The sequence below is a fragment of the Diadema setosum genome, chromosome 4 (assembly GCF_964275005.1).
Source record: "Diadema setosum chromosome 4, eeDiaSeto1, whole genome shotgun sequence".
In the NCBI taxonomy this organism is placed as follows: domain Eukaryota; kingdom Metazoa; phylum Echinodermata; class Echinoidea; order Diadematoida; family Diadematidae; genus Diadema; species Diadema setosum.
The window spans coordinates 11,395,131-11,421,687 of NC_092688.1; the positions used below are offsets into that span (position 1 = coordinate 11,395,131).

At 38.3% G+C, this 26,557-nt stretch overlaps 2 protein-coding genes across 2 annotated transcripts in view; both read right to left on the reverse strand.

Moving 5' to 3' along the window:
* The window catches only part of LOC140227555 (large ribosomal subunit protein eL6-like), a 211,089-nt gene that overhangs the window by 166,719 nt on the left and 17,813 nt on the right, over positions 1-26,557 (reverse strand). The gene's annotated exons all lie outside the window — the stretch shown is intronic.
* LOC140226867 (ubiquitin carboxyl-terminal hydrolase 32-like) overlaps positions 1-26,557 on the reverse strand; it is a 77,403-nt gene that overhangs the window by 37,982 nt on the left and 12,864 nt on the right. Inside the window, exons 4-5 of the mRNA XM_072307297.1 lie at positions 18,685-18,809; positions 5,226-5,391 (exon numbers count right to left, since the gene is read on the reverse strand). Of these exons, the coding sequence (XP_072163398.1) occupies positions 5,226-5,391; positions 18,685-18,809 (291 nt within the window). The remainder of the gene's footprint in view (positions 1-5,225; positions 5,392-18,684; positions 18,810-26,557) is intronic.

Sequence of the window (26,557 nt, forward strand, 5' to 3'; positions counted from 1 at the left end):
TATAACTAGAGCTCTCTGCAGGGCGAGCAAAACAATCCGTGGTTGGCCATGTGACGAAAACATTACATCTTGTGTAACCTCTGTCGCTCAGTCGCAAACTGGGAGAAATCTTTATATAACTTCACAGATGTTGGCGTGGCACAGCATACTTCCAGAGTAGCCATTACTGCACATAATGTGCAATTCTTTTTCTTTCATTTAGACATCTTTTTTTTCCAACATATTGTCGGTTGAGAACCAAAAGGGCTGTAATTGCAATGTTGAGGGGTATTGAGTCATTGGTATCATATTGTTGAGCTTGATCTCCTCTGTATTATGGTGTCAATTTTAAATTATGGAATATTAATTTTCAGTAGAATGTCACAGATTAAAAAAAAAACACAGGAGTGCTATTTTACCATATATTTGGAACAATGCTTATTGTAAATCTACACACTTTTGATAAAATGAACTTCACATTTCATGAAAATTGATTGTTCCATTTTTATTTACGCTAAAACCTGAGAACGAGATAGCACCCTTCTGGTTCTGAGCTTATGATATAAAATTATGCTTGTATTTAAGCTCTCTCCATCAGTACAGAATCTAGTGTTACATTGTTTGTTTGTTTGTTTGTTTTTTCCTCTACAGAGGTATTTTATTTATTCATTTTCAAAACTATAACATCAAGCGATTTCTTTTTTGAAACAATTGAATGGGCACATACTCAAAAAAAATACAGATTCTTCATTAGTTACTATTAAATGATCTCATCATGTTTGATACAATCTCAGAAACATTGTCTAACAGTATTTCATTCCCAAAACTAATCCATATTTTCAAACTATTGTGTGAATGTCCTTGAAATAAATGCATCATACATTGTTTATAAATTGCATACTGAGCATGTATCAATATTTCATTTATATTCGTTACATTTGGACTCTTTGATTCCACTCTAATAATCAATAATTTCTCGTTTGATAAAATTGCTTCTCTAAAAGCAAACTGAATAAAATCAGTGATCTTTTTCCAAGTGTTATATTGTATGTCATTACTCCATGTACCATGCTGACCTACCTGTACCATTAACAGAATTTAAAGTCATCCACTGCCTTTGACCACCCTTTTCATTTACTTGTGCTACAAAACATTACATAAAAATTATAAAACAATACACAGTATACAGAAAGTTATATCACATTCTGTTATGTAGACAAGACCATAAAACTATTTAAAGAGCTTAAAAATGCATATCTTCCTCTAGTGATACAGTTTGTATGTAATTTCAAATCTCAAATTCAATGACAGAGGAGAGGGTAAAATATGTATGAATATGTATGAGTGTGTATGAGTGTGTGTGTGTGTGTGTGTGTGTGTGTGTAGGTGTGTAGGTGTGTGTGTGTGTGTGGGTGTACGGTGTACATTTGTATGTGTGTGTATATGCACAAATGCATGGTAAAATGTTGTGGTGTGCAACAGGTCCACATTGGGTGCCTAAATTAGTGCTACAGTATCTGTATGATCAAAATACAGCTTGCTTCTGACCCTGCAGTGTTTGGTAACGTGAGCTCCATGGCAACACAGCCATTGTGTGAAAGTTGCAGGGTCATAGGGATGAGTTTAAAGTCCGCCTTTAATACCAGTTCGCACCGTGGTATGTATGTTGGATTGATTTCAATTTCCCTAATCAAGTCTCCGAGAGCAAATGAATACAGACCTATTTTACAGGGCCACACAGTATCCACAGGAAAAAAAGAACTGTAATTGCCAACATATTAGAAATTTCAAAAAAATGCACGTTTAAAATCTGTTACACAAAGATACGATATTGAAAAATGCATTTATTTCAGGGGAGTGTGGCTAAATTCTATTCTTAGTTGCTGACAGTGCAACTGCAAATTAAGACTTACTTGTGTGGATGAGAAAGTCAGAGTGCAATTTAATACACAAACTTGCTGCAGGCCATGTATTAGAACAAACATGGATACGAATATGTGGGATTATAGTATGGTCGTGTCATTGAAAGATTAAACTTCAATATGCTCTGTTGTCTTAACCTGGCCAATACAACATGTCTTCCCCTTCCATTACAATCATCTAACTACGGTATAAAGTCTATAACTTGCATCAAAAATTAGATCTTAAATTGTCATTCTAAAACAGAGCCTATTCATACCCTATTAAAGAGATACAGCATAACTAGTATACCATACTTGCCAACTCTACCGCTTTGGGCGGTAGACTACCGTTTTTTAGAGGTTTTGACCGGCTACCGATTTTCTCTTCTGATCTACCGATTTTGTAGCAAATCTACCATAAAATGAAATGGAAGTCATATTTTCCCTTCACTGTGCGTTGATTCCCTAAAATAAGCTAGTAATTAGAATAGTAATAATAATTTCAAGTAACTCGTTCCTCAAAAATGCCGTGTTCAGCCTTCTAATATGCACACATAGTCATGTATGCACACTGCAGTGGAGTGGCGCACTAGTCTCTATCATAATCATCTACGTGCGTGCAAGACTTACTGTACACGTGTACGTGTAGCTAGAACCACGCGTAATAGTAATGTTTTGGTAGCTCATGTTCTGCAAGAGTGAATGCTACGAATGGAAATCCTCCCAAACACTGCAGAAGAGAGCAAAATCTGCCACGTACAGGAATCTCACAGCCAGGTCATCTGCTAATTAATTTAGATTTGGTGAGGGCAACATTATGTCTTATTCATCAAACTAGCTCCACAATAGAAAGTACACTATAAGGGGATAAATTATTTGCCAATATGTTTGATTACTTTTTCACATATGCTTAGCCTACAAAAATTATTTACCAATATGTCTGATTTCATTTTTATATGCATAGTCTACAAAATAGTTCATAAATTTACATGGATTATATGTTTTTTTTATCAATACCAAGAACCCTTTAAAAAGGTTAAAAAGCACGCACCAAATCTCAGATTTTGATATTGAAAAACAAAAAAGTCCATATCGTGGGAGGGGGGACACCCCCTCCCACACCCCTCCCCCCCCCCTCGCGCGCAAGCGCGCTCGGGTGAATGGTGCAATTAAATATTAATTCAGTAGTTTGTTTTTTTTGCATTCACTGACCAGCACCGTAGATTAATTTCAATAGAATGGTGTACCGATGTGATCTCACAGATTTTGGTGTAATGCCTTTGCTTTGTTTGTTTTGTTTTTTTTGCAGGTTGACCGAGTGTCCTACGAGCAATTCTGTTCATGGCTGCTCCAGCGCAATCACGTCATGAAACTGTCGGCATGGCTACTGCAGGACCACGCCAAACAGGGCCTCAGGCTGTCGGATGAGAGTGATACACCGACTTTCTACCAGACCCTGGCCGGCGTGACGCACTGTGAGTTTCAATACAAAAGATAACCCCCCCCCTCGCTTCGCTCCCTCGCAAAATCTACCTCTTCAGGATTTCAAAATGTTGGCAAGTATGGTATACGATGGTACAGCTGAAAAGTAAATACTCCTTTGGACTTTTTATGTACATATTCAAAATGAAACTTTACTTGCAGACAAAGAAAAAAAAATGTGGGGAGCCATATTACATTTTTCTTTGAAATAAATCAGTTTGGAGAAATAATATTTCTCTCAATGTTCATTTTTCCTTTCTTTCTTTCTCTGTTCTGAATCTTCTGATTTGCTTTCATTTGACATGAAAACATTGATTTCAGGATATTAGTATAGAGGGTAAATTCGTTCTTTCTCCCACAAATCTGAATTGCTATGTAACAAACTCAATTTCTAGAGCTGCCAAGAAGTGCAGTACATTCAGCATACTGATCAACAACAGACTGACTTCAGATTGATTTTGAGAGGATACAGCATGTTTTGACACTGAATGTACATAGAAAATTGCTATTAAAATGCAAGTGACAGATGACCACAGAAGAACAGTATGGCCCGAATTCATGAAGGTGGTACAAATGAAACCATGGTTTAAACCATGGACAAAAACCATGGAGCGCCAAGTGTCGCATGGAATACATGTATTTCGTTACGTATTCAGTCATTTCGTCGATGAAATGATTATTTTGAAAGGAAATGGCAACATTTTGAAAGTAAATGAACATTCCGTCCACGACATGATAATTTCATTTACGAAACGGTCATTTTGTCGACAAAATGACCAATTTCGTAACGAAATATTCCGTGCGACACTTGGCGATCCATGGTTTTTGTCCATGGTTTAAACCACGGTTTCATTTGTACCACCTTCGTGAATTCGGGCCTATGTGTTCATAACGAATCAAATACATATGACAAATCATATCAAAAGTAACAGTGATCCTTCGCAATGAATCAAAACCGAAATCAAATCACTTGGGAAGCCCCTTTTCTGATTTTCTAAATAGTTGTTATTCATCTTTCTCCAAATCAATGTTTCGTTGTTTTGGTTTGATTTTCTGTGTACACGGGAAATCAACATGACGTCCATCGTGGTTATGCAATGGTTGGCAGCACATAGGGCTTCCTTCTAGATCTTGATAACACGAATGCATTACACAATGATCTGCACACACTGAAAGTGAAGTGTTTTCCACGGCCACGAGCGAGGAATACACACATGAAGCCATGTACTTCCTAATGACTGTTTGCGTCACTAACTTCACCCAGAGAAAAGTAGCATTTTGCGTAATGAAGGTCACCTTGATGTATGAGAATGGGCTGACCATTAATATAATTGATTATAGTGTGTCTGCACATACAATATTGTATGCACATTAGTATCACACAAACATACAATATACTGTATCAATTGCAAAATATTAAAAGATAAACACAATTTTTACGCATCATCCTCTCAAAAAATAGCTCCCAACGTAAGCTAGCAATACTAAAAAACAAGTGTTGGATCCCAATCTTCATAAAGAAAATAACTGGAGATTTACCCATACTGCACAGAGCTTGTGACTGCTTCACATGGTCCACATATATGGTGAAATTAATCTTAGCCACATCACTTTATACATGCTAGTTATCTGTACCACCATCTAAACCAATACACAATCGTATTTTCAAAACACAAATATTTTTAAACCTCCCAGAACTTCTTGTTCCAAGTATCATCAACAGCTCAGTGTACAGTAGATGCAAATAAAACAGGCAGGATTAATTTCCAATTTGCTCAAACAGATAAAGGGTATTACCCGACATCCATAGGAGCAAAGCCATTTTTTTTTTTTTTTTAGTTTATCTTTTGTATTGAAACTCACAGTGCGTCACGCCGGCCAGGGTCTGGTAGAAAGTCGGTGTATCACTCTCATCCGACAGCCTGAGGCCCTGTTTGGCGTGGTCCTGCAGTAGCCATGCCGACAGCTTCATGACGTGATTGCGCTGGAGCAGCCATGAACAGAATTGCTCGTAGGACACTCGGTCAACCTGCAAAAAAAAAAAACAAACAAACAAAGCAAAGGCATTACCCCAAAATCTGTGAGATCACATCGGTACACCATGCTATTAAAATCAATCTACGGTGCTGGTCAGTGAACGCAAAAAACAAACCAAACTACTGAATTAATATTTAATTGCACCATTCACTGGTGTGCAAATAGACAGTGAAAGAGAGTCATAACATTTTCATAGAAAGCCCATTTACAATTGTACAGTATCTTTAAATCAGTTTTTCATTTTCTATCCGAATACAATCAAACAATTTTGAAAAAGAAGAAAATAATCATTAATGATGATAATATTAAAAATGATAATAATAATAATAATAATAATAATAATAATAATAATAATAACAATAATAATAATAATGATAACAATAATAATAATAATGATATGGACCAGGAGACTTATCAGCTGTAATAATTTTTCATAAGTTCCCTTTTCTGCCAGTGACAAGTTTCCACCACGATATCCCAAGCGATCATTAAAAACAAGTTCTGAGCAGCCTCATAGGCCTTGATGACGGCAACCCGTCAAGCCCCGAACAAACTGCTGGAAATGCACTTTTCCCCCCTTGAAGTCGAGGAAGAGATGGATATGCATGCATCTCACTGATGTGAAGGGCAGGCGATCCAAAAAAAGGAACCGTTCAGTGTTCAATGGCCCATGCCAAATGAACTCGTTCGTTCTCGGCTGGGCTAAAGAATGTCGTTAATTACACTTGGCCGGCCTTGTTTCGGTACACAGTGACAGTTACAAAATCCTCCATGATGCAATTTCCACTGTGAGGACAAGGAGGATTGACAAGTTTAATTTCACAACTTGACAATCAAATTTATTGCACTTGCCTGCTTGATACAACAGCATCGTTTAACAAACCCTTAATCACACTATGTCTTGAAGTGATAATGGAAGTATGGAATGTTACTTAGCATCGCCTGAGAATTTACTATGAATGCTTTACAGAGGTTGATTTGTGGCATTAAAGACAACTTTGATAAGAAATTAATTCTTTAGCACCAGAACTATTCAGGGTCACCCTCGCATGTGTACATTTGTTTGTTGGGGGTGGGTGATGCTGTGAGTGTCAAAATGAGTGTGGTTCTTTACCTGGTAGGCCTACTTGTACAAGTGTGATCATCCCTGCATCACCCTTCTCAGCAAGTACGTACTTGCCCATACATAACTAGACAATCGACTCATGCAAAAACCATGCACAACAGAGTGAAATCTGGGGGTGCATTTCATGAAGCATTTTGTCCGACAAATTTATCGGACAAATTTTCTCTCAGCATGCAAGGATTTCAGTAGCTTGTAACAGTTTGTCTTAAAAAAAAAACCTGACAAAACACTTCATGAAATGGCCCGCTGCTGACACTTTCTTCATTGAGTATTCTTGGCCTACACTACAAGAGAACTCTCGAAGCTAACAGATCGGCAGAATTTCCATGTTGAAACAGTGTTGTTTCGACTGAGATTAATACTGTATACGCCATATATTTCACGAGTCTAAATTTTCGCGAATCGGGACTTCCCGACAATATCGCGAGTGGTTAAATTCGTGATCATGGAGTCGTGTACTGAACGGAGAAATGTAACGCGTACGTCACATTCAAATTGGCATTTAAGTCAATATTTTTCCGTGTTTTTAATTTCGCGAATAGCAGCTGACTCACCAAATTCGTGAAAATAAAAACCTCCCGAAATATTTGGCGTATACAGTAGCTCAAACAAGCAGATCAGCAAATGCCTGACATCATGCAATATCTATGTCACTGGAGTATTAGAAATTTATAGCAATATCACTTTGGTTTCCTGTGCAAATGTCTTCATACACTGTAGTAGCCAGATAGGTCACATGATTTAAAATTAAAGTCATAAGTATGCATAGAATAATGTGTTGTAGAATATGTTGCAGAGAGAGACCATGGTGTGGTGTACAATGTATCTTGATTTCAAGCACTTTAAAAGGTGTGTACAATTCTGGTTGAGGTGAGGATTTAGATTTTAACGTTATGCAAGATATTCAGAAACCACTCTATGAGATGTCAAAGAGCATGCAATTCTAAGGGGTATAAAAAGTTTATTTGATGAAATTTGGTTTTGAAATGGCTGAGATATCCCCAAACAAGGTGAAACAAAGAGATCCTAATAAAAGGCGTGGCCTGTCACCTTTTATTATTATCACTTTTTGGGGTATCTCAGCCATTTGAAAACCAATTTTCATCTAATAAACGTTGAATCCTTTTTAAAATTACATGCTCTTTCATATCTCATAAGAGGTTTCTCATTATCTCACTTAGGAATGTTCAAAACATAAATCCCCAACTAAAAAACAGTACTGTACAGAATTCACTACACTGCCCTTGAGGATGTGTACATGCTGTTACCCCCTTGACAATTACCCTAGACCGTTCCCCTGACCCTAGCCCTGATCCTAATCCTGGAACTAATCCTGACCCTAACCCAAATTCTAACCCCAACCCTAACCCATACCCTAATCTTTACTCTTTACTTTATCACCAACCAGTATTTTTTTTTTTTTTTTTTTTGGGGGGGGGGGATAATTGTCCTGACACATAATTATTTGCTATCAGATCTGGAAAATCTCTGTTATCTTACATTTCTTTCAAACGATTTGTGAAATATATATTTGTATGTGACACACCAAGCATTTCATATATCACTTTCAAGTCACACCAAAGAGTCTTGACCTTCAAAGTTAACATTTCACATGCACTTTAGTTTTTACTTCTGAACATTCAATGGTTACGACTTTGTCATCATTCATCTGGTTCAGGCAATTACTATTACACAATAATTTTGTTTCACTGCATTTGAGACCAATCAATGGAACACATTCATCTCACTGGTTCACCCATGACCATAAAACTTTAAGTAAACTCCTCCCAAGGACAGTATGACATTCACCATTAGAGATGATGAAAGTCATTCTAAAAATGAAGTTCCTTTTCATCACAATTTCCCCCCAAAGGCAGTTTAGAATGGCCCGGCAGATGGCATAAATGATTATGCATTATGGCAAGTATCAAATGATATAAAATTGATAATATTCATTTACGTGTCCTTCACCGTTCATAGATCATTTAATGTAACCCATACCCATCATCAATATCTTGCACTTCTGAATAAATGGTGATTTTGTTCATGTTTTTTATAGAAAAGTAATAAAAAAAAATGTCAGAATACTACGTTTGTTGTACCTCTTGGGTTCCCCAGAGCTTTAAATACGTAAATGTAGATGGTCATTAGATTGGAAAAAAAAAAAAATGGAGGCCATTTCCTAATAGAAATGACTGTATGCATCTCTGATCCTGAGTCATAGTACTAATAGTCTTATACAGATGTAGGCAGAGGCCACACACACACACAGACACACACAAACACACACATACATTTATACACAGAGCATATAGGGTGGGATTGGTCGTCACAAGCAGACTCATTACAGCCTCATTTGATGACTCACATGCATTTGGTGCAGCATGGTAGTATTCCGCGACATTATTTTACAAACGTACCACTCGGGGTCATGATGAAAACATTATTAGCATGAGATGGATATCCCAGCCCACATCCTCTTCTTTTCCTCAGGCACTTCATGGTTCACGCCTTGCACCGCAATTTCAAAGAAAACGTGAGCGAAATTCCGACAAACACCATGTCTCCTCAACAGCAACAACTGGCATCGGCCTTTCATGTGTACGTACATGTATGCACACATTTTAACCCTCTGCTGTTTGGATTGCAAAAATAACAACCAATGATAACACTAAAAATAATAATCATCAAAATTATCTACACTGACGATTATCATAAAAGTAACAATGATGATGACCACCAAAAGCAGAGGATAAAAGGAGAGCACTCGATAGAGGAGCACTCGGAAAACCTCTGCCAAGCAGCCATAGAGACATACAAATGTACACAATACATTTGGTGAAAATCTGATCATCTGTTGAGGAGTTACAATATTGGAAGATGAAGCTTATTTTATGTCCTTTATGACCCTGTGACCTTTTGACCTTTGACCTCATGACTCCAAATTTGAAAGTGTCTTTCTTACCCTCATCATAAACACACCCTGCAAGTCTGGAGAAAATTCATTCTTGAGTTACTAGCAGATTACTGCGAAAGTGGAAATTTTCGCGGTGTGGAAATCTTTGCGCATTTTGCGCAACCAGAAACTAGTGGAAAAATAAAAGCAGGCGAATATTTTTGCTTTTTAAAATCATACCGTACATTCCAGCAGCTAATGCCTTGATTAAGTAAAATCAAATACACGCAAAATTAATTTTACCTGGCCTAGCGCTAAAAATTCCTCATGCGAAAATGTCCACTTTTACGGTAAGCTTATTTTATATCATATAACCTATGACCTCTGACCTTAGAATTCATGGCCCCAAAATTAAATCATTTCTTTCATACTTCATTATAAACACACCCTGCAAGCTTGGTGAAAATCCAATGATTTGTTCTTGAGTTATTGGGAGATTAAGCTTATTGATATGTCCTTCTTGACCCTATGACCTATGACCTTCGACCTCCTGACCCCAAAATTCATTGTTCATTTCTTACCTTATCATGAATGTACCTTGCAAATTTTGTAGAAAATTTGTTCATTCGCTCTGGAGTTATCTTGTGCACAGACAGACAAACACAGAGAACCGAAAACATAACCTTTGCCAGCCATTATAGGTCTACTGACAGAGGTAACCATGGGTAAAATAGTACAAGTAACTTCAAAATAAAAATGGCATTCCTCTGAAGATGAATACCAGTGCATACAGTACAGTGAGCCTACACACATTGAGCCTACACACATTGGACTCTATATCACGTGTAAAACAAATCAAGCCCGTTCCACTAGATAATGAACCATCAAATTCACAATAATCAATCATACATCAGATGCTAATTATGCCACACTTTGACTGAAAGTATGTACACTGGTTTCTGGATGATTCAGGCCTACATTCTATGTGCATCCATAGCAACCTTGCCTTGACGGCTGCAATGCAGACAATGTGAACTGTACAGCATCCTTCTCGGAGGATTGCTTGGAAATTACACACGTGATATTTATTTTGCTCTCCATGCCGATGCACAAATATTTTTAGTTGTTGATGCTCATTTTCTACCCAGCATGTCCGCAGCAAAGATAAGTGGAGTCACAATCCACGATAGCCCCTTGAAATTTACGACCAAACACAAAATACATATAATATGAACACGGACCAGTATTTCTCACTTTGCAATTCATGCATTTCATGTTTGATGCTTCAGCAAAGTCTGGATATTTGTAGCACAATGCAGCACTGCTTTTGGTGCAAAAGCAAGTAAAGTTAGAACTATGAGGGGGGGGGAATTGCATCTTGAGAAGCTGCTTAAAAAAAAAAAAAAATCCTAAAGCAGTCCACATTTCATTCATCAGCTGATCGTTTGCTAATGACAGCTCCATGCAGGGCATCGGAGCTCTCGCAAATTTTACGAGGGCGGCAAATTAATAGGAGCCGCAGTCAAGATCCCAAACAAATTTGTTGCTCTTGGGATGCCGATGGGGGGGGGGGGGGGGGGGGGGGGGGGGAGACAGAGGTCAGAGGGGTCAGTGAAGAAGACATGGCCATTCTGGAGGGGGATGAGTAATAATGACTGGACTGAGCAAAACCTGGCAGGGTGGCTGAGGAAAAGGTCAATCCCAGTCAATACATGCATGACCAATTACCCAGGGAGAGATATAAACATAAAATACACTTGGACAGGAGATAATATATACGATGACTATTATTCACCCAATCAAATCATATTGTTTACATTATACAGTGTACGGTATCTATAAAATATACGTATCGTGGAATATTCAGACTTTGGAATGAGAACTTGAGTGGCATTCCATCAATACTGAGGACTATAGGATCACTGGTTAGCCATATAAGATCAGATTTATAGTAGAATGTATGAGTCAGTTTGACTTGTGCACAAAATGTGAATAATTAACACTGGAACTGAACCCTTTGTGCACGTAAGAAAAATGCAACATTTTCAAATTCAGCCTTGCTATACTCATCCTCCTCATTACATGTTGACGATAGTTTCTGTATGCATCACTATTAATACAGCTTTCTCAATTCCATATAATGTCAGACATGGGTATTTAGTTTGAGAGATAAACCTATAACTTTCATTATCATGTATACCATTTGTACATTATCTGTACATCGAATATCAAATCAAACCATGATTTGGCACAAATGCACTCCTACAGCATTTATAAAGTGGCCGACATTCATTATGCTTGCATTCACTGCTAGCATTGCTAGCTGGATTCAACTGCAGTCACAACGCTGTGACCTACAACATAAAACTGAGAAGCAACTAATTAGTGAAACTCTGTAATAGCATCGAGAGCATGGCTGATGGTTAGACCACAACTCAGAAATTTACGTCTCTGCTAATGCCGGTAAATCCTTCAGTATGGCAGAGGTCCAATGTGCCATACATACTGGTTTAAAAGTGAGGAGATCAAAGCCATGTGCATCATGTCAGTGTGTTTACTATTAAACACAACACTGACAAATTGTTTCTACATAATTCAGAGGAGAATGGGCTTTTAGTCTCCCATACATCCTGGGGTTAAGAAGGCTGTGTCCTTGAAACATCTGCTCAAGCAGAATCAGAGAAAGACTAGTTTCTCACAAGGAAGTTAAAAATAATTGACATTTGATGCAGAATGAGAAAAAGGGGGAAAAAAACAGGAAAGCTAGCAAATACCACATAAATGATGTGCCATTCACACAGCCAAGGGCAACTCCTCTGAAGTATCTATTGAAATAGTATGTGATGACTGGCGGGGGAGGGAACATACCAAATGTTCCACCCGAAGGGTTTGAAATGCTATTGAGGGAGGTTTTAAGTCCAGAGACGAAGTCGAGGGACTTATAGCCTCCCGAATGTATGATGTATAATATATAATGATTGAACACTTTTTTAATACATTTAAACAAAGTTCAGTGACCTTCGAATTTGAGCTTTCACCTTTTTTCACTGTCATTGTACACAAGAAACTGACCATGCTCCCAGATTATATTATAACTTCGAATATTCCTCTGTAAACTTGTGGCTGTAAATTGGCATTTTTGTCGAAGTGAAATTTGAAATTGTTGACCTTTGATTGGGCAGGACTTTTCAAAACTTTGCTTGACAAACTTGACCGATTTACTCAGGACTGACTAAACAAGATTTTCACTTCCATTCACAAGCAACATGAAAAGCCCTATGCAAATATAAATCATGTGTATATGCTACAAGCAGTACTGTTTGAATCATAGCCAGGAATTAATTTGTGTGTTCAATAAAAACAGTCAGACTTCTTTTTTTTTTTTTTTTGTGGGGAAGGTCTCTCGATAGGCATCTCATCATATTGAAAGCTTGGGTAATGACCAGCAGTGACCAGCATTCACACTGTCAATGGCCACCACCAAACTTGACACAGTATGTGAAAAGAACAGGTGTCTTAATGGGTAAACATTCTAAACACTTGCCTAGGGGGAGAAGCAACAGTCAATGGACAAGGGCATGTATGGAAGCACATAATATGCCAGCAAGGGTTCACTTTTAAAGGGACTGTGCAGTACTGGTTGAGGTAAGGGATTCATGTTTTGAACATTTCTAAGTGAGATAATGAGAAACCTCTTTATGAAATTTGAAAGAGCATGTAATTTTAAGAAGGATTCAACGTTTATTTGATGAAAATTGGTTTTGAAACGGCTGAGATATCAAAAAAATGATAATAATAAAAGGCAACAGGCCACAACTTTATTAGGATTTCAAAATCGATTTTCATCAAATAAACTTTAGATACCCTTTAGAATTGCATGCTCTTTGACATCTCATGGAGTGGTTTCTGAATATCTCGCAAAACGTTTAAAGCTAAATCCTCACCTCGACCAGAACTGTACACGACCTTTAAACAGTAAAAATAGTTCTGAATATCAATGACTATTCTTCTCCAAGCGAATTGAGCTTTCTCATTATTGAATATGCAAACATCCATTGCATTGTGCCTGAAAACTAGGGTTACGATTGTCATTTATCTTCTCCTGTTTTTTTTTTAGCGATGTGTGAATGTTAATGTTACCATGTTAATGGTTCTACCACCAGCTTTGGCCTTCAGCCACCACAAATTGGTTTCTGCCAGCCACGAGATCTGCCTGAACTAAAGGTAGTCTGGGTGCCAGAGGCTGAACCTTGTTTTACCGTCCACCCAATTTTTTTTTATGGTTTTACCCTATTTCGGGGGTGCTGAATCCGAATCTGGATGATGCAACTCTTGCATCCTTGAGGATTTTGAGATATTTAAGATGGCCGCCAAAATGGCCGCCCGAACTGGAAATTCCCACGTATTTCCTTCTAAATGGTGAGATATTGAAAACAATTCATGGTTTTACCCTATTTCGAGGGTGCTGAATCCGAATCTGGATGATGCAACTCTTGCATCCTTGCGGTTTTCGAGATATTCAAGATGGCCGCCAAAATGGCTGCCAAAACCGAAAATTCCCACGTATTTCCTTCTAAATGGTGTGAAATTGAAAATGATTGATAATTCTATCCTATTTGGAAGGTGCTGAATCCGAATGTGGATGATGCAACTCATGCATCCATGAAGTTTTTGAGATATTCAAGATGGCCGCCAAAATGGCCGCGCCAATTAAAACCAGAAATTCCCATGTATTTCCTTCTAAATGGTGAGAAATTGAAAACAATTGATGGTTTTACCCTATTTCGAGGGAGCTGAATCCGAAACTGGATGATGCAACTCTTGCATCCATGAAGTTTTTGAGATATTCAAGATGGCCGCCAAAATGGCCGCCAATTAAAAATGGGAATTCCCACGTATTTCCTTCTAAATGGTGAGATATGGAAAACAATTGATAGTTTTGCCCTATTTCGAGGGTGCTGAATCCGAATCTGGATGATGCAACTCATGCATCCATGAAGTTTTTGAGATATTCAAGATGGCCGCCAAAATGGCCGCGCCAATTAAAACCGGAAATTCCCATGTATTTCCTTCTAAATGGTGAGAAATTGAAAACAATTAATGGTTTTACCCTATTTCGAGGGTGCTGAATCCGAATCTGGATGATGCAACTCTTGCTTCCTTGAGGATTTTTGAGATATTCAATATGGCCGCCAAAATGGCCGCCAAAACCGAAAATTCCCTCGTATTTCCTTCTAAATGGTGAGATATGGAAAACAATTGATGGTTTTGCCCTATTTCGAGGGTGCTGAATGAGAATCTGGATGTTGCAACTCCTGCTTTGTTGAAGATTTTGAGATATTCAATATGGCCGCCAGAATGGCCACCCAAAACGGAAGTTCCCATATATTGAAAGTCATTGGTGGCTTTTATCTTATTTTGAGTGTGCTGAATCCGAAGCTCAGGATACAACTCTTGCATCCTTAAGGGTTTTGAGATGATAAAGATGGTCGCCAAAAATGACCGCCAAAAACGGAAATTCATATGTAGACCCCCTATTTCCTTCTAAATGGTGTAAAATATAAAACAGTTGGTGGTCTTACACTATTTTGAGTTTGCTGAATTTGAAGCTCCAGGATACAGCTCTTGCTTCCTTGAGGGTTTTGAGATAATAAAGATGGCCGCCAGAATGGCCCCTAAATGGCCGTTAAAAAACGAAATTTTCCATGTAAGCCCTCTGTTACCTTCTAAATGGTGTAAAACTGAAAACATTTGGCGGTTTTACTCTATTTCGAGGGTGCTGAGTCCGAACCTGGTTGATGCAACTTTCGTATTCTTTTTAAGGGTTTTTGAGATGTCCAAGATGACCGCCAATATAACTGTCAAAAATTGGAAAATTTTAGACCCTATTCAGCACCCTCGAAACTTGGTTGTTGAAATTGATCCATTCCTTAGGGTTTTTAGACGATCAAGATGACAGCCAAAGTAAGTGGCAGAATTCCAATGTTAATATATTTTTTTCTTAATGGTAAAAGTTTTACAATAAATTGATGGTCTTACCCTATTACGGGGGTGCTGAAGGTCTTTGAAGGTTTTGGGACATCTAAAATGTCCTGTACGAACCGAAACTCCTTAACATTTTCTTATACTTAAATTATTACCTTCCATGTTGTCGTTTGTTTTTTTACTCAATTTTTTTCGCGTTACCTGTGATATGACCGTCCCCTCGTGTGTGTTTGTAATATATTATATATACGTATACACATTATACATAACTTTATACACATATATAATGTTATATCATAATTGAAAAAAAAAATTTGAAGCATAACTATGAAAATGTCCCACTCGTGTCTTCAACAATGTCATCAAGACCATCAATATAAACCAAATAACCAATTTGAGTGTTCATGGATGAAGAGATTAAAACTGCTCATGGGTTAAGACAGGTAATATTGGGTAATTTCAGTACACTTCTCTACATCACTATCACAATATGATATGTTTTCCATATCTCACCATTAAGAAGGAAATACGTGGGAAATTCCGGTTTATTTGGCGGCCATTTTGGCGGCCATCTTGAATATCTCAAAAACTTCATGGATGCAAGAGTTGCATCATCCAGATTCGTATTCAGCACCCTCGAAATAGGGCAAGTCCATCAATTGTTTTCCATATCTCACCATTTAGAAGGAAATACGTGGGAATTTCCGGTTTTAATTGGCGGCCATCTTGAATATCTCAAAAACTTCATGGATGCAAGAGTTGCATCATCCAGATTCGGATTCAGCACCCTCGAAATAGGGCAAGTCCATCAATTGTTTTCCATATCTCACCATTTAGAAGGAAATACGTGGGAATTCCCATTTTTAATTGGCGACCATTTTGGCGGCCATCTTGAATATCTCAAAAACTTCATGGATGCAAGAGTTGCATCATCCAGTTTCGGATTCAGCACCCTCGAAATAGGGTAAAACCATCAATTATTTTCAATTTCTCACCATTTAGAAGGAAACACATGGGAATTTCTGGATTTAATTGGTGCGGCCATTTTGGCGGCCATCTTGAATATCTCAAAAACTTCATGGATGCATAAGTTGCATCATCCATATTCGGATTCAGCACCTTCCAAATAGGATAGAATTATCAATTATTTTCAATTTCACACCATTTAGAAGGAAATACGTGGGAATTTTCGGTTTTGGCGGCCATTTTGGCGGCCATCTTGAATATCTCAAAACCCTCAAGGATGCAAGAGTTGCATCATCCAGATTTGGATTCAGCACCCTCGAAATAGGGTAAAACTGTCGATTGTTTTCAATCTATCACCATTTAGAGGAAATACGTGGGAATTTCCAGTTCGGGCGGCCATTTTGGCGGCCATCTTGAATATCTCAAAATCCTCAAGGATGCAAGAGTTGCATCATCCAGATTCGGATTCAGCACCCCCGAAATAGGGTAAAACCATCAAAAAACATTGGGTGGACGGTAAAACAAGGTTAGGCCCAAAAAGTCGCTTTGGCACCCAGACTAAGGTGCTCACTCACTGACGTGGGTAGCCGCCGTTCGGTTTTGACAGCAGTGCTTGGAAGTCATTTCAAAGATCAGGAAATGAGACTGCTTCCGCTGAGAGCACTACATCCCTGGAGACCAGAAGGTGTCAGTGCTTTTTGTTTTTCTCAGGTTTTCTGTTTGTTTGTTTGTTTGCTTGCTTGTTTACACTCCTTGTGTTCATGGTCATGTGGAGAGATTTTCTATGAACAATCAAAATATCATGATCATGCAAATCATTGGGATTGGATTGCACGTGTTGGCTAAAGATGGTTTGTACACTTCTAGTGCAGTACCAGTATCCAGTGAAATTTCACCTTTTTTAAAATACATATAATATACATATACAACCCTTGACAAATTACAACTAATGAATTACTTTTCCACTTCCTGCAAAGCCTTGCCTCAATACACAAGATGATTCCACAGTTTACTTCAAAGAATTAACTTGCTGGGGTAGATCATTTATATGTACATATAGTCAGCAGTTGTGTATAATCTTGAAGTCTGTTCTCCCATCAAAGAATATAAATTTTTGTGTACACAGATAGCAGAGAAAGCCAAATAACCCTCTCCCTCCCCCCTCCCTCAAAAAAAAAAAAAAAAAAATCTAAATTTTAAGCACAATTGATAAAGTAAAATTCTGCATTTCTTACTATAAAGCCAAAGATCTAATAGCTGTAATACACTGAATTATCTTCTTTTCTTTTCTTTTTTTCTTTCTTTGACTATTCCATTGAATGGAATGTTCCTGAGAACATAAAAAGTGTTCTGATCTCAATTCTGGGATTAGATCTTGAGGCATTTTCCAGGGTCTTTTAAGAATTATGGAGTGTTCGGACTCTTGAAAGATAGTTGTCTTTTACCAAATGATGTTCCATGTACACATGAGTTTTGTCACAACTCCACAACTTGTCAATGGAATAGTTGTGTGAGAACTGATATCAATTCTGGAATGAGATATTGAGGCATTTTCTGGTGTTGTTTAGAATTATGGGGTGTTCAGGCTCTGAAATGACACTCGTCTTTCACCAACTGGTGGTCCATAAATTACGAGCATTGTCCCAAGCTCCACGACCTGTCCACAGATGATACAACCCTTGATGAGCTCATATATGCAAGAGTATCATGTATCACCACACATGCACACATCATGACAGAAGAGAATGCAAGATCAAGCTGAGCTCCTCCTCCTCCTCCTCCTCCTCTTCCTCAATTGTGTTTTACGGATCGCATTAGCCAACTGCAAATGTGCGCCCAGAATTGAACCAAACTCGATCACAAATCATCTGCCTCATATTATACCACAATCTGCCATGAGTGATAGAGTGGACTCCTGTCATAACAAAATGCTCGGGACCGGCATTTTTCTTTCATTGTATATCGAAATTTCATTATAACCGAACAAATAAACAATTAAAATCATAGACCTGGTAATGTTGGAGCCGAAATATTTACTTTGTTGTAACCAGAATTTCGTTATAATGGGAGTGCACTGTATGCGGTACGCATGCAGCGAGCAACGCGATATAAGTTTGCCCACTGACCCGAGAAAAATTGCTCGAATAGGACGGAGACACGTTTCTAAATTTATGTGTTTACAAACCAGATCCTAGCTAAGTCTAAATACTCAGATTCGTCAAAGATGGCCATGGATTTCAAGGCCCACTGAAAGGGCCCCTGTTCCTCTCCTTGCCCTGAACTTCAAACCTATCTAGAGGGCTAGTTCCTACCTCTGAGAACAGCTCTGCCAGATCCACTCCAGGTGAGTTGCCATCGCACGCCGCGATGAAGTTGTTGAGGTCCATCTTGGTGACGTACATGCCATTTTCCTGATTGGCGCACAAGCCAAAGATGACTGGAGAAGAGAAGACGAGAAAAAGTGTGATTATACAACAACTCATTATAGAATAACTTCAGATATCTTCAGAGTCTAAAGCTATAACATTAAAGGACAAGTTCACCTTCATAGATAAGTGGATTTTTAGTGAATGCAGCAATATTAGTAGAACAAATCAGTGAGAGTTTGAGGAAAATCGGACAATCTGTTCAAAAGTTATGAATTTTTTGAAGTTTCTGCTCACTCAAGACTGGATGAGAAGACTACTATAGCTTGTGATGTCACATGTGTACAACGATATAAAGAAAGAATAAAGAGAATTCAACATTATATTTTCACTTTTCTCACATAACAAAAGAGCACTTGACTTCTCTCTTTCAGAAGGCAGGGGGAATAATTATTACCCTTAACATATGTCAGTAACAAGTTGAAGAAATGTGCACTTTATTCAAAAGTTAAGTTTTGTGAAATTCTCTTTTTATTTTCTTTATATTGTTGTACGCATATGACATCACACACTGTAGTAGTCTTCTCATTCAGCAGTGACTGTGCAGATACTTTAAAAATTCATAACTTTTGAACGGATTGTCCGATTTTCCCCAAACTTTCACTAATGTGTTCTACTAATATTGTTGCATTCACACAATCCACATGTATATGAAGGTGGACTTGCCCTTTAACTTATATGGTTGGGATCACATAATTCTACCAATAACTGGCATCTGTTGATATATGAATGTGTATCAATGCTAAGATGATGGTATTCATTTCATGACCATCAGCAGAGCATACAGTGCTAAAGAAGTTAAAATTGCACATGCTTCGTATACATGCACAGGGGTCGCGCTTAACTTTTTTTTTAACTAGCCACACGGACCAGTTAGATTCAATTTTGGCTAGTCCGCAAAATTTTTGACTGGCCAACAGAAATTTTTGACTAGTCCGTCTTGTTTTTTAATCGCATGACTAATGTCAATTTGGGGAGGGCCCCAAGTACATTTCAGTTATTATATCATATATCATATTCATTATCATTACTTCGGATTATCATCATTCATCATCACTATGTTTTGTAACAGTTTTGTGACAGGTTAAATTGTCTCCCGGGTCAGGGGCAAAACATACAGCCTACAGGCCTTCTCGGAAATGTTGATGTTTATTTACGAACGCACACACGCCGTAATCACACCAACACGACATTCACAAGAAGTGAAGAACATGTCGATTATTCATTCTTTTTTTATCTCCAAACAAACGTTTCAGTAGTGACAAATACAGGCCTAATTAATGGTCGATTTGTTTTAAGCTAAGCATCTTTTTGAGGCACCATTATAAACCAATGTGCTACACAACTTTTTTTACTCACTTGCCCGATCGGGCAAGCAGATTTGCAAATTAGTGTAAAACACTTGCCCGAACAGAAAAAAAAATCAGAAAATATAAATAATTGAAAAAAAAAATCAGTAGTATGTCAAGGTTTTAATGGGAAAAAAAAAAGAGAGTGAAGTTGATAAACAGCTGAGGTTGAGAAAAAGAGAGAAATAGCATATTTAAGGCCACAATTATCAGGGTTTCATTTTTGAGGACTATTACCACGCTCCTTTACGCCTTGTCAGGAGCACTAAAATAGGTGTAGCTCTCCTTATTTTTTTTTCACATAATATTGGTACTTCAATATTTAAAATGCTTCTGGTAATTGGTTATTCCATCTCCCCTCTACCTGACTCATTTCACTGTGTACTTGTACTCATTTCACTCTGATCTTTCCACACCTTGGCCTCGATCTCATTGGAAAAGAAAACCAAGAAAACACAACGAGAAAACACACACACACACACATATTGCAACACACAACAAAAACCTCTTCCCTACACCTTCCTGATTTCCGTGTTTCTGTCAGGTGAAAGAATAAAACAACAGTACTACATGTATGTTGATTGAAACTCGACACCCATTCAGGCCAGCCAGGCCAGGCTGCCATGTAACTTCAAAGCACATTCCGACAGCTGGCTGGCAAAACCACATGGCAAAATTTGCGCGCGCGTGTAGATTGCTGGATTGGGTGGAGCTAGGGGCACCTGGGAACAGGCAAGGGTGATTTGATAGTCTGTGAGTTATCAAAAGCAGACCTTTTGAACAATTGATACGTCATGATACTATCTTGTCTTCCTTTTGGACTGAAAGAAAAACATCAAAAAGACGAGTTGAGTATCATAAATTTTTACATAGTCATGCAAAAAGATTACTACACTCATGTCATGACAAGAAATGAATCAATATTCCAAGACAAAAACAAAGCAGCCTCGGGTACCTGACGGTGACATCGAGACGCCATGCATTTACCATGCACGTTTGGGAGCAACATGTTGGGGTTGGCAGGGGGAGGGGGTGATCCTGGAGTTTGTGAAAACTTCCCGACACCCAGGGAGGTTAGATTCTCTTCCCGCTGTCTAACCGGGTAGTGAATTTGTCTCGGCATACGAGAACTTTCATATATTTCTGTGATTTAGTTTTTAATCGAGTGATTAATCAATCCCTTTCTACAGTTCAGTAAACATTTAAAATACTCGATCAAGCACACTATTATGATTTATAGTGTAATCGACTGTTCGATATTTCTACTATGGGTCACAAGAAAGGCTATAGAACCATTGTTACTTATAAAATCATGATCTTTGCGATGATTCCTTGAACTCAACTCACGAGCTAGTTCTTCGATCGATATTTCCAGGCTATATTTACACCCTGTTTATAAATTCCAGTGCGCACATTCTTTCGTCTGGCACCTAGCTGGGGTCTGGTTCCTGGTTTTGTGGAAATTTCCACAAGGGGAGAGGGGGTGGGGTGTCAAGTTTCTCGTAAGACCAGAGACTGCATACACAATCTCTTCGCTTGTATTTACTGTCGTGTTTTTCCCCTTTGCTGTTAATGAACATTTAGATTTAACTTTACGAAGGTTGCTATCTAGCAAGTGGTTCTTGTTGTGAGGTGTATGTATTTTTTTTTTTTTCATCATTCATGGGCCGGAGGGGAAAGAAGAAGTATGCTCAGCAAGCTGTCTTTTACACCAGCATCAGTAATTATCGTCACCATCACTCAGATCATTCGGCCCTAAAGGCCTTGTCCTATAACATTCAGAAACATGACCAACATGATCACTCGAGATAAACTGCACCTACGCAAACAACAACATCCCGACAACACAAACTCTACAAAAGCTCACACACAGCTGGGATCAAACTTCCTTCGAAATACTGCAGCAAAGCGGAGAAATCGCCGTTACGACAATGCATGTACAGTGCCAGACACTTAAATTAATCACTTTTAAATACTTCAAAATATAAAGGGAACGAACAGAGTGACATTAAACGAAAGAAATTGTACCAAACTAGTAGTGATAATCACGATAATATTAGAAACCACGGAAGAGAATAAGCCCTAGCGGAAGTTTGCAGCACCGAACGCCAAGCGAAATACACTTGTACAATGGAAACTCGGTATGACGAGCTCCTTGGGACCAAGACAATTTGTTCTTTGTAATCCTAATGTTTATATCAGTAGTCAATAAACAATACAAAACAAAGGAAATGAATTCAATGGGACCAGAGAAATCAGTTTGTTATCAGATCTCCGAAGGCGAATGAAGGTCTAGTCACTGTATATTACAACTATATATCGAGTTTCCACGGTACACGGGAAACAAAGTTCGAACACTTTTCACCTGCACATCGTCAAACAAAGTATGCAACACATGAACAGAAACTCACCTCTTAATTGCAGAAAAATGATGCAATAACATCGTTAAGATCACACAGACAACACTCTAAAAAGTCAGTTCGTACTTGGGAGGTAGGGGAATAAGCGGATGAAGAAGCAAAGAAGAGAGAGAGAGAAAAGAAACAGACATTGGACAAAGTGCATGTAGCAGCATGTGCATGTGGCTGGCCAGACACACAATACAACTACCGGTATTCGGTATACATTCAGACACCACGGCGATCGATGTAAACACCAGGGTCCATGGGCGTCTGCTAGTTTGCAGGCACAAACCCTTGTAGGTCGTGGAAAAAGTCTGCATGCGCCAAGACTACAACACGCACCACTGGCACTGCAGCCTCTCCAGGGAGAAGCTACAACACGGCCTATATATATGAGACCGTGCCAGGGTGGTGCATGTAGTAGTCTTGGCGCAGACTCCTTTACAGGATGCACAAATGGACAGGATGCACAAACGGACTAGCTCTGTTCGCGCGCTGCACACCTACATACGCAGCGATTTGCGTTCAGCGCTTGTCACAGCCAGCCAGTATGCTGGGAACGACACTGGGACTGGAGCAATATTTGGCTGGCCACACGGACTAGTAACTTCCGAATTTGATGATTTTTAGCTAGTCCGACGTGATTTTGGGTGGCCAATGGCCAGCGGACCATCGCCAATTTCGAACCCTGATGCATGTAACTGTACACTGTATACGGTTCTTGGCAGTGATGACAATTTTCAACAATTTTGCTCTCAACTGAACTAAGTGTGTACTATCAAGCCTAAAGGACTAGTTCATCTAAATATACACTTGGATTGAATGAATGCAGCAATATCAGTAAAACACATCAGGGAAACTTTGAGAAAAATAGAACTATCCGTTAAAGAGTCCTATGAATTTTTGAAGTTTCAGTGCCACCATAACTGGATGGAAAGACAAACAGTTTGTTATGTCATGTGAGTAGGATTGATATAATGAAAATATAATAGAAAATTCAACATATTTTCACTTTTCTCCCATAATAAAAGAGCACTTGACTTGCCTCTTTCAGAAGGCAGAGGAAATAATAATACCTGTAACAGACATCAGTATTAAGTCAAGGATATGTGTACTTTTTTCAAAAAATACAATTTTGCAGAATTGTCTATATTTTCTTTGATTGTTCTACGCATATGACATAACAAACTGTAGTAGTCTTTTCATTCAGCAGTGACTGGACAGAAATGTTAAAAGTTTAAGTAACTTTTGAATGGGTTTTCTTCAAACTTTCACTGAAGTGTCCTACTGATATTGCTGCATTCACTCAATCCACATTGTTGTCCTTTAACATGCAATCATCTTTGAAAATATAAAATCATGCATTCAATACTCTTGTCCTAAAAAAAAAAATCATAAAACAAACAAAATGTACTGTAATATTGGCACTGGATTTTAAAAAACAACAACAACAACAACTGCATTAAAGTTTCACTTTTATCATAGGCAGTTTTGAACCGCTTTGTGGTGCTGAAAAGTGCTTTAGAATGCCTAGCATACAAAAACCTGATCTAACCACAGTTCTGCTATGCTAAGCTATGCCATGCAGTTTACCCTGTGTGACAAGATTCACAAAATATCAAAGGACACTACATGTACAAACATGTTCTGGTGCAATACTACAATGCATGAAATCAGTAAATCAAGCAGAAGAGACAATGCATACGAGTTGGCTTTCCACCCATCACAATCCTTCATCTAAAGGCCCATTCACACATTTACGTACTATGTACATGAAACACCATGGTTTTTGGCACGGTAATTCGTACTGTGAATGCAAATCCCCCACGAAACATACCACAAAATACATCAAGATAATATACCTGTACAACAACATCTACAATGGTATTTTTCTTTGCATGGAATGCGTACACCAATGTATGCTAGAATTGAGTGTGAATCGTTCCAAAAAGTACCTGCACCCCCGATGTACATGTACAATGTACAGTCGTTTTTCTCGCATGACGTGACACACTTCCTGTCTTCTCCCTGTCGTTACAGTAGGAGATTTATGCGCACTTGCAGTACATATTGTATACTTGCCTCAGAGACTCTTGGGCTAGAAATACCATGGTATTTTGTGAATGAGAATGGTACCAAGTGAATTGCTGCAGTATTTTTACCGTAGTATTTTGCCAATTACAATGGTACCAACAAATCACAGTGGTATTTGATATCATAATTCTAATTATGTGAATGCAAAAGCACACACTTGTTTCTGATTTTTAATAACCTTTGAAACCAAACATATGATTTGCAGGCAGCTGATCCCTAGCTATGCCATATTAGCAATTATAATTATGTTCTGTATGTTTTTAAATTAATATTTGCACAAAGGTAAATCTAATAGAGTGATAAACTGCACATACAAACACTGTCCAACTGAATTTCAGAAGCATACACAACATGAATGATGACACAGCAGGATGCTACAAGCCCACTTGCCTCATATCTGGGGCAACTAAAACTCACTGTCTGGATAACATTACAAAGTGAATGGGCTACTTAATTACATCTGTTTGAGTGCCACATTCACATGCCTGACTTTTAGTCAACAGCTCGCCAACTTCAAATATTTTGCACAAAACGATTTGTTTCACATACTGGCCATTTGCAAGAGAAATACCCATACAATTGTAGCTTTGTCATAAAATCTACATAACAGCGAAACTTGTGATTTTTCTCTACAATTTTGCTGTATTATTAAAGAGAAAGCTGTGACTTTGAAAAACAGAATGTTTTCCAACAGGGCTCATGCGTTGCAGTCTCAGAATAGTGTGGCACACAGGAGGTTAATTTTAAATACACTGTAGCACATGAAGAGCTGCAGGGGCCCCTGCTGACAATGCCCACTTGGGAAAAGTGGGAGAAATACCAGGTAGTTCTTTTGTGCCCGACACAGTCCATCACGTTTTTTGTTCCTACAATGTACACACAATCTTTTATTTTACTAGAATGACAATACACTGCTTTTTGAAATTCATAATTTGCAATTTTTTGTAATCTCCGTCATTCAGAAGTGTATGTGCATTAAAACAAACTGACACATCTAGATACTGGCTTTGCACATGGCCATTAACCATGCAGAGTGGGTGTCAGAAGAGCGGGCTGAAAATTCCTAGAGCCACAGCGGAGAAGAGCTCATCTCCGATGATGAAGATGGTGGCGGCGCTCAATCTTGGCATGGCGCGTCTCTCTCTCTCGCTCCATCCCTTTCCCCGAATTATTGATTTTGGTGTCTCCGTCGCGAGGCTTAGGATGGGGGTTATTGGTGTGCTTGCTATCATCAATTAATCTAATCACATTCCAAAATGTGAATAAAACACTCGCTCTCGATCTCTCTTTCGTCTCCGGCAACATTCTTTCTCTCTCTTTGTTTCTTTCGGATTGGTAACCCCCTACTACTGCCACTTATTTTTGCACATAATGGGGTTAGCATTTGCACAAGGATTTTCACCAAGTGACGAAAATAAACCCAGAGATGTATCATTCTGTCACACATCTAGCTAGACAAACTAAGCTTACTTGCTAGAAAATGGGATTAATGAAAAAACAAATACATCTCCTTCATCAATTATGTGCCTCTGAACTCCTGAGTCAACATCTCTAGTACGGTACATAATTCATTTGATTGTGTTTCCAGTGCTGGAAAGATAATAACATTGAAACCAGAGACTAGGAATAAAGTGATGTTAAGAAATAATTACATTGCAGTGCAAAATGGATTTCATCCATAGAAAAATATTATGCCTTTCTCAGTGGCTAAATTATTCTTTAAATACTGAGACTCCTGATATTTTGCTAAACTTGGTACTATATTACAATGTTACAAACGTACGTGTACAACTGTACATACATTGTACATTGTATAAACTCATTAAATCTCAAAATAATTTTCTTGCATCAATGACATGCTCCACACTTTAAATGTTTTGGGGGTTTTTCTATTGAACAGCTGTATTCTAAATT